An 8,854-nucleotide genomic window follows, 5' to 3' on the forward strand; every position below is an offset into this window, starting at 1 on the left:
TCTGATGACTATTGAATTCGCATATTAAAATTTCTTTATAGAAAACACTGCATTTCTCACCATCGTGATTACTTGCCAAATAAAATTATTCCATATTCACTAGTGATTTCTCTTTCTATTTTAAATAGCAAACTCTCCATTATTTACACACTTCCAATTCTTCAGTGTGTATGTTTTAATAAATTATATCCAGTGCTATCCTCTGCGCCACTTGTCTGGTTGGTCCACTAACTATTGGCTTCATGTGCTTTCATTTATATATTGTTTATTTCTGACAATTTATGAAAAGTAGTTTGATTTTGGAGTTCGGAAATGATTATTGATTTCTTTGTCATGCATCACTTAAGGAAAAAGAAATAAATTTGGAAGAAAGAAAGCCATCGTGAATGATATTGGCATAGGCATCAGATTTAACATTGTTGAAAGATAAATAGTTTGGCTTTACATATTTATTTTCTGCATCCTTAATAATTAAATGTTCAATTATTTTTTACATTTAAAAAAAGAAATATTAATATATTAAAAATAATTAAAAGAATCTTAAAAGTAATGACACATAAATCTTAATATATTAAAAACAATTAAAAGAATCTTAAAAGTAATGACACTTAATCTTTAGTATAAATATAAATGAAATAATTACCCTCAAAACATGGTTTATAGAATTAATTCGTTAAATTAGAAATTAAGATTCAAATTTAGATAATAATTATTTTATATATAAAATTGAAAAAACTATAATTTAATTCAAGGAAAAGGATAATAACATCAAGTAAGGATAATATATCAAATTAAATGCATATTTACAATCTATTTAATATTATATTGTAAAAAAACTTTATTTCTGAGGACAATAATTACAGATAGATAATACACATTTATGGAAATTTATTTGGAAATTTGGATTACAAATAGATAATATACATTTATGGAAATTTAAAGTACAAAAAAAATTGTCATTGAAAGAATAATGACAAGGCTCAAAAGCTTTTGTTGTTGTTAACTTCACAAACTAATAGGTAGAAGAACTTTGGTCATTTAATATAGGTGCATCATTGCTACTTGTATTTAAATTGCTAAGCAAATTGGATACGCTTTGTCTCAATCCTCTAGAAGTAATTGAATTTTCTACCAAATCTTCTTTGATGCTCTCCAAAGCTGTTACTACAAATTTCATAGTTGGTCTTTCATTTGGTGAATGCTTTGAACAAAGAAAACCAACGCACAACAAAGAAACTAAGTTTTTTCACACTTTGTTTTCTTCAAAGTCATCACTGCCCACTTCAATAAAAAGGCCACTTCAATAAAAAGTTCATTTTCAATTACCTCCTTTACCCTATAAAGAAATGCTAAGTTCACCCAACTGTGCAAGTTTAGGTCTCCAATAAACATGCCACTTGTTGGTCGTTTTCTAGTAAGAATCTCCAATAACAGAATGTCATAACTGTAAACATCTCCTTGAGAGGACACTGCCACACCTAATCCATACTCTACAATAAAGACAACAAATTTTGTTAAAGAAATGCATACAATACTTTTAATGAGAAAAAGACAAGAGAAACTAATATCTTAAAATGTCATACCTGGGGAAATGTAGCCCACGGATCCTCTCAAAGCAAGTGTAGAAGATAATGAACCAGTGGAGCTTTCACCAATTAATTTTGCAATACCAAAATCTGTTACATGGGCTACCATATCTTCATCCAAAAGCACATTGCTAGGCTTTATATCACAATGCACCACTTGTACAAAAGAATCATGATGAAGATATTTTATGGCATGGGCTACATTTATGCCAATGTCTAGTCATGCTCTCAATCCCAATTCACACACAACCTCTACATTGTTGTTGTGTATATTAGGATACAGATGCTTCTCTAAGCTTCCATTAAGCATAAAATCAAACACTAAGCCTTTGAAATGGAGGTTTGAACATGAAGTTATGATTTTCACTAGATTCCGATGTTGAATTTTTCCCAAGACATTGCATTCTCCTTTAAAAAGTTTCTCACCTTGATCACTTTGCAAGCTAAGAACCTTCACAGCGACAAGAGTGCCATCAGTCAAAACTCCTTTATAAACTAACCCAAAGCTACCTGTTCCCAACAAATTGGCCTCAGAAAATCCATGTGTAGCTCTATGAAGCTCTTGATATGAGATCCTTTGACGCCCAAACTTTTTGAAAATAGCACTTAAGACATAAATATTTTGTATATGCATATTCCTTCGCCATAGGAATATCAAAAGAAAACAACATAGTACAAAAGCAACAACTCCACTGACTAGAAATAGTACTCTTTTCACAATTGTAGGATGGCCTCTTGGTGTTGGACAAGCAGATAACTGGAATACTTGTGGTTCACAAAGGTTGGGATTTCCATTTAGGGAAATGGAAATTGATAGATTTGCAAAAGGTCCTCCTCTTGGAATTTCCCCAGTGAGTTTGTTAAAAGACAAATTCAAATACTGAAGAATTTCCAACTTGTTCAAAGTAGGTGGTATTATCCCTAATAAGGAGTTGGAAGAGAGATCTAGGCTCATAAGGCTTTGTAAATTTTCAAGTGAATCTGGAATAGAACCTTGGAAAGAATTTTGAGATAAATTCAATGAAAATAGTTCAACACAACTTCCAATTGTAGATGGGATGGCTCCAGTCAAGTGGTTGGCAGAAACATCTATAGCTTGAGCCATTGTAATTTTACCAATCTCAAAGGGCAAGGAGCCTTCTAATAAATTCTGTGACAAATTCAAATAGAATTGTAGATTATGAAGTTCAGCAATTTCTCGAGGTATGCTTCCAGTGAGTATATTGTGAGACAAATCAAGCAATTCCAAATTTGTACAACTCCCTAAGTTGGAAAGAATGCTCCCTAATGATCGGTTGTTATGAAGGAGGAGATCTCTTAGTTGTTTAAGGGATGCAAGGGACTTAGGAATCTTTCCAGAGAGTAAGTTTATACTGATGTCCAAGAGACCAAGTCGTCGTAACTGTTCAAATCATCAGGTATGTTTCCTTCTAATTTGTTGTTTCCCAAATATAATCTTTCTAAATTTGTAAGATTTTGTAAAGACGGAATGGTACCATTTAAAATATTTCCATATAAATTTAGATAGGTTAGGCTACTAAGACTGCCTATATGTGGAGGGATGTTTCCTTCTATCACGTTGCTTGCTAATGACAAGTAAGACAAATTGATAGAAAGTTTTCCCATGGCAAGGGGCAAGATACCAGATAGTTTATTGGCTCTCAAGTCTAGTATGTTTAGGCTTGAGCAATTACTAAGCGCTATAAGAAAATGCATTGTTGTATCACTACCACTTTCAAGTTGATTACATTGCAAGTATAATATTTCAAGGAGGGATAACTTACCCAATTGTACTGGCACACTGCCACTTAACTGGCTGTAGCTTAGGTCGAGTTCCCTTAGTTTTGAACAATTTCCAGTGGAATTTGGTATTGTTCCACTAATTTGATTTCCCCATAAATATAGGTAACTCAACTTAAAGAGATTTGAGAAAGAAATGGGAATGCTACCAATGAGATTGTTTGTATAAATGGTTAAATCGGTCAAACTGGAGATATTTGACAAAGAGGCAGGTATGGTCCCTGATAATCCATTCTCACTAAGATAAAGAGTTTGGAGACTAGTGAGCAGGCCCAATTCTTATGGAATACTCCCAGTAAGTTTGTTTTCATAAATTACCAAGATAGTCAAAATGGAAATATTTGACAAAGAATTGGGAATGTTCCCTGAAAATTCACATAAAATTAGTGAGTAAGATACTTGTTTCTGCAATTTGTAAAATAATCAATACTCACAGGTTTTCAAATGAAGATGAATTATACAAGCTGTTGCAGATGTGTGAGGGAACCCAACTCTGGCGGAATACTTCCAATAAGATTGTTGTAGGAGAGTGCCAAGCTAACCAAATTTATGCACTTCTAGTAAGATTGTGGTACAGCCAGAGGGTCTTCAAACGAAACAGTGATATAGCCGTGGAGCAAATTGCTAATGAGATCAAGCGTATGCAGAAATGTAGCGAGGGAAGGAGAGATGGGGCCGTGCAGATCCCTGGAAGTGAGGTTGAGGGAGATAACTTTGTGCAAGTGACTGAGGCTGCAGGTGACGGCAATCCAGTTACAGAAGGGGACTACGGGGCTCAAGTCGGCCATTGAAGCATGGGGATCAGAGGTGTTATGGTTCTTAAATGCCAACAGTGATTTTCCATCGTCATAAAGTGAGTGCGTAGAGAAGGAGAAGGAGAAGGGGCAAATGAATAGGAAAAACAGGATGCGAAAAGGAAAAGGAAAACAGAGGAATGGCATGGTGCTTAAATGCGGAGAGCAGAAATTGGGCAGAGCAGCGGAGGAGAAATGCAGCGATATATGTAAGTATGTGGATTATGATGAGTATTTATAACAGAGAGAGTTTGGGCAGATGGTAATTAAGTATGTGGATTATGATGAGTATTTATAAGTGAGATATTTCTGATGACAATTGAATTTGCATATTAAAATCTATTGAATTTTATTTTATATATAAAATTGAAAAGACTATAATTTAATTCAAGAAAAAGGATATTAACATCAAGTAAGGGTAATATATCAAATCAAATGCATATTTACAATCTATTTAATATTATATTGTAAAAAAACTTTATTTCCAAGGACAATAATTACATATAGATAATACACATTTATGGAAATTTATTTGGAAATTTGAATTACAAATAGATAATATACATTTTTGGAAATTTAAAGTACAAAAAACATTGTCATTGAAAGAATAATGACAAGGCTCAAAAGCTTTTGTTGTTGTTAACTTCACAAACTAATAGCTAGAAGAACTTTGGTCACTTAACATAGGTGCATCATTGCTAGTTGTATTTAAATTGCTAAGCAGATTGGATATGCTTCGTCGTAATCCTCTAGAAGTAAATGAATTTTCTACCAAATCTTCTTTGATGCTCTCCAAAGCCATTACTACAAAGTTCATAGTTGGTCTTTCATTTGGTGAATTCTTTGAACAAAGCAAACCAACACGCAACAAAGAAACTAAGCATTTGTACACTTTGTTTTCTTCAAAGTCATCACTGCCCACTTCAATAAAAAGGTCATTGTCAAGTACCTCTTTACCCTATCAGGAAATGCCAAGTTCACCCAACTGTGCAAGTTTAGGTCTCCAATAAACATGCCACTTGTTGGTTGTTTTCTAGTAAGAATCTCCAATAACAGAATGCCATAACTGTAAACATCTCCTTGAGAGGACACTGCGACACCTAATCCATACTCTACAATAAAAACAATAAATTTTGTTAAAGCAATGCATAAAATATTTTTAATGAGAAAAAGACAAGAGAAAGTAATATCTTAAAATGTCATACCTGGGGCAATGTAGCCCATGGATCCTCTCAAAGCAAGTGTAGAAGATAATGAACCAGTGGAACTTTCACCAATTAATTTTGCAATACCAAAATCTGTTACATGGGCTACCATATCTTCATCCAAAAGCACATTGCTAGGCTTTATATCACAATGCACCACTTGTACAAAAGAATCATGATGAAGATATTTTATGGCATGGGCTACATTTATGCCAATGTCTAGTCGTGCTCTCAATCCCAATTCACACACAACCTCTACATTGTTGTTGTGTATATTAGGATACAAATGCTTCTCTAAGCTTCCATTAGGCATAAACTCAAACACTAAGCCTTTGAGTTCTCAAGACATTGCATTCTCCTTTAAAAAGTTTCTCACCTTGATCACTTTGCAAGCTAAGAACCTTCACAGCGACAAGAGTGCCATCGGTCAAAACTCCTTTATAAACTAACCCAAAGCTACCTGTTCCCAACAAATTGGCCTCAGAAAATCCATCTGTAGCTCTATGAAGCTCTTGATATGAGATCCTTTGACGCCCAAACTTTTGGAAAATAGCTCTTGAGACATAAATATTTTGTATATGCATATTCCTTCGCCATAGGAACATCAAAAGAAAACAACATAGTATAAAAGCAACAACTCCACTGACTGGAAATAGTACTCTTTTCACAATAGTAGGATGGCCTCTTGGTGTTGGACAAGCAGATAACTGGAATACTTGTGGTCCACAAAGGTTGGGATTTCCATTTAGGGAAATGGAAATTGATAGATTTGCAAAAGGTCCTCCTCTTAGAATTTCCCCAGTGAGTTTGTTAAAAGACAAATTCAAATACTGAAGCATTTCCAACTTGTTCAAAGTAGGTGGTATTATCCCTGACAAGGAGTTGGAAGAGAGATCTAGACTCATAAGGCTTTTTAAATTTTCAAGTGAATCTGGAATAGAGCCTTGGAAAGAATTTTGAGATAAATTCAACGAAAACAGTTCAACACAACTTCCAATTGTAGATGGGATGGCTCCAGTTAAGTGGTTGGCAGAGACATCTATAGCTTGAGCCATTGTAATTTTACCAATATCAAAGGGCAAGGAGCCTTCTAATAAATTCCATGAAAAATTCAAATAGAATTGTAGATTATGAAGTTCAACGATTTCTCGAGGTATGCTTCCAGTGAGTATATTGTGAGACAAATCAAGCAATTCCAAATTTGTACAACTCCCTAAGTTGGAAGGAATGCTTCCTGATAACCGGTTGTTATGATAACCGGTTGTTATGAAGGAGGAGATCCCTTAGTTGTTTAAGGGATGGAAGAGAATTAGGAATCTTTCCAGAGGGTAAGTTTCTACTGATGTCCAAGAGACCGAGTCGTCGTAACTGTTCAAAATCATCAGGTATGTTTCCTTCTAATTTGTTGTTTCCTAAATATAATCTTTCTAAATTTGTAAGATTTCTTAAAGATGGAATGATGCCATTTAAAATATTTCCGGATAAATTTAGACAAGTTAGGCTGCTAAGGTTGCCTATGTGTGGAGGGATGTTTCCTTCTATCATGTTGTTTGCTAATTTCATGATAGACAAATTGGTAGAAAGTTTGCCTATGGCACTTGGCAAGACACCAACTAGTTTATTGTCTTTCAAGTCTAGCTCTTCTAGGCGTGAACAATTGGTAAGGGCTATAAGAAAAGGCATGGTTGTAGCAGTATCACTACCAAGTTCATTACCTTGCAAGTATAAAATTTCAAGGAGGTATAGCTTACCAAGTTGTATTGGCACACTCCCACTTAACTTGTTGGAGGCTAGACTCAGTGCCCTAAGTTTCGAACAATTTCCAATGGAATTTGGTATTGTTCCACTAAGTTGATTTCCCCATAAATGTAACTCATTCAAGTTAAAGAGATTTGACAAAGAAGCAGGTATGGTCCCAGATAATTCATTCTCAAAGAGCTAAAGGGCTTGGAGACTAGAAAGCAATCCCAATTCCTGTGGAATATTACCAATGAAATTGTTGGTGGAAATAGGTAAATAAATCAAAGTGGAGATATTTGACAAAAAAGCAGGAATAGTCCCTGATAATTCATTCTCAGAAAGATCAAGAGCTTGGAGACTAGTGAGCAGGCCCAATTCTTGTGGAATACTCCCAGTAACTTTGTTTTCATAAATTTCCAAGACAGTCAAAATGGAAATATTTGACAAAGAATTGGGAATGTTCCCTGAAAATTCACAATAAAATTAATGAGTAAGATATTTGTTTCTGCAATTTCTAAAATAATCAATACTCAGAGGTTTTCAAATAAAGAAGAATTATACCTGTCAAGATGTTCGACGCCGATGCAGATGTGTGAGGGAACCCAACTCTGGCGGAATACTTCCAGTAAGATTGTTGTTGGAGAGTTCCAGGTAAACCAAATTTGTGCAATTGCCAAGATTACGTGGTATGATTCCTGATAATTCATTCTCATAAAGATAAAGAGTTTGGAGACTAGTGAATAGGCCCAATTCTTGTGGAATACTCCCTGAAAATTCACATATATTCCCAAATTAGTCAAAATGGAAATATTTGACAAAGAATTGGGAATGTTCCCTGAAAATTTACAATAAAATTAGTGAGTAAGATATTTGGTTCTGCAAATTCTAAAATAATCAATACTGACATGACATGTTTCCAAAGGAAGACGAATTATACCTGTCAAGATGTTCGACCCCAGGAAAAGCTGTTGCAGATGTGTGAGGGAACCCAACTCTGGCGGAATACTTCCAGTAATATTGTTGTAGGAGAGTGCCAAGCTAACCAAATTTGTGCAATTGCTGAGTTCGTTTGGAATGTTCCCTTCCAATTGATTGTTGTCCAGCGAGAGGGTCTTCAAACGAAAGAGGCGTCCCAATTGAGGTGGGATATAGCCGTGGAGCAGATTGCTACTGAGATCAAGCGTATGCAGAAACGTAAGACTGGAGAGGGAAGGAGAGATGGGGCCGTGCAGATCCCTGGAAGTGAGGTTGAGGGAGATGACTTTGTGCAAGTGATGGTGGCTGCAGGTGACGGCAGTCCAGTTACAGAAGGGGACTGCGGGGCTCCAGTCGGCCATTGAAGCATGGGGATCAGAGGTGATATGGTTCTTAAATGCCAACAGTGATTTTCCATCGCCATAAAGTGAGTGCGTAGAGAAGGAGAAGGAGAAGGGGCAAATGAATAGGAAAAACAGGATGCGAAAAGGAAAAGGAAAAGAGAGGAATGGCATGGTGCTTAAATGCGGGGAGCAGAAATTGGGCAGAGCAAGTGTTGGCATTATGATTCAGGTGTTGTCCTTGATGGCAAACCCATTCAGGTGATAAATCAAGAAGGACGCAGGAAATATGTTCAGCAAGTGCGTCCCCGCAGGTAGACCATGCAGAACCCGCGTCCAGGGACGCAGGCCAGCCGTTCAGGAGGTGCGTCCGCCCAGTGCACTCATTTCAAGGCAGAGAAAATCACGTGGGG

The 8,854-nt window shown here is 35.8% G+C and overlaps 3 protein-coding genes across 3 annotated transcripts; all 3 read right to left on the reverse strand.

Annotated features, from left to right (window-relative positions):
• Positions 1–920: 920 nt before the first annotated feature.
• LOC149173342 (receptor kinase-like protein Xa21) lies at positions 921–3,810 on the reverse strand. Its single transcript, XM_089424567.1, has 2 exons — positions 1,584–3,810; positions 921–1,490 (listed from the first exon to the last, which is right to left on the reverse strand). Exons 1-2 carry the CDS (start codon positions 1,693–1,695, stop codon positions 1,237–1,239), a joined length of 366 nt encoding a protein of 121 aa, XP_089280693.1. The 5' UTR covers positions 1,696–3,810; the 3' UTR covers positions 921–1,236.
• Positions 3,811–4,721: 911 nt separating this feature from the next.
• LOC149173343 (putative leucine-rich repeat receptor-like serine/threonine-protein kinase At2g24130) lies at positions 4,722–5,714 on the reverse strand. Its single transcript, XM_089424566.1, has 2 exons — positions 5,386–5,714; positions 4,722–5,292 (listed from the first exon to the last, which is right to left on the reverse strand). Exons 1-2 carry the CDS (start codon positions 5,696–5,698, stop codon positions 5,057–5,059), a joined length of 549 nt encoding a protein of 182 aa, XP_089280692.1. The 5' UTR covers positions 5,699–5,714; the 3' UTR covers positions 4,722–5,056.
• Positions 5,715–6,642: 928 nt separating this feature from the next.
• LOC149173344 (uncharacterized) lies at positions 6,643–8,644 on the reverse strand. Its single transcript, XM_089424565.1, has 2 exons — positions 8,063–8,644; positions 6,643–7,589 (listed from the first exon to the last, which is right to left on the reverse strand). The coding sequence occupies exons 1-2, from the start codon at positions 8,613–8,615 to the stop codon at positions 7,324–7,326; spliced, it is 819 nt and encodes a 272-aa protein (XP_089280691.1). The 5' UTR covers positions 8,616–8,644; the 3' UTR covers positions 6,643–7,323.
• Positions 8,645–8,854: the final 210 nt, after the last annotated feature.

Source organism: Pinus tabuliformis, chromosome 4_2, assembly GCF_031772625.1.
Source record: "Pinus tabuliformis cultivar Carrire ecotype Pingquan chromosome 4_2, CPIR1, whole genome shotgun sequence".
In the NCBI taxonomy this organism is placed as follows: domain Eukaryota; kingdom Viridiplantae; phylum Streptophyta; class Pinopsida; order Pinales; family Pinaceae; genus Pinus; species Pinus tabuliformis.

Bases quoted from the DNA above. Each gene is read 5' to 3' on its own strand.
- LOC149173343 (XM_089424566.1), bottom strand. From the start codon at position 5,698: ATGCCTAATGGAAGCTTAGAGAAGCATTTGTATCCTAATATACACAAC. The intron at 5,293-5,385 runs GTATGACATTTT...TTTTTATTGTAG, and splicing joins CATGGGCTACATTGCCCCAG to AGTATGGATTAGGTGTCGCA.
- LOC149173342 (XM_089424567.1), bottom strand. From the start codon at position 1,695: ATGGTAGCCCATGTAACAGATTTTGGTATTGCAAAATTAATTGGTGAA. The intron at 1,491-1,583 runs GTATGACATTTT...TCTTTATTGTAG, and splicing joins CGTGGGCTACATTTCCCCAG to AGTATGGATTAGGTGTGGCA.
- LOC149173344 (XM_089424565.1), bottom strand. From the start codon at position 8,615: ATGCCATTCCTCTCTTTTCCTTTTCCTTTTCGCATCCTGTTTTTCCTA. The intron at 7,590-8,062 runs GTATAATTCGTC...GTGAATTTTCAG, and splicing joins GGGGTCGAACATCTTGACAG to GGAACATTCCCAATTCTTTG.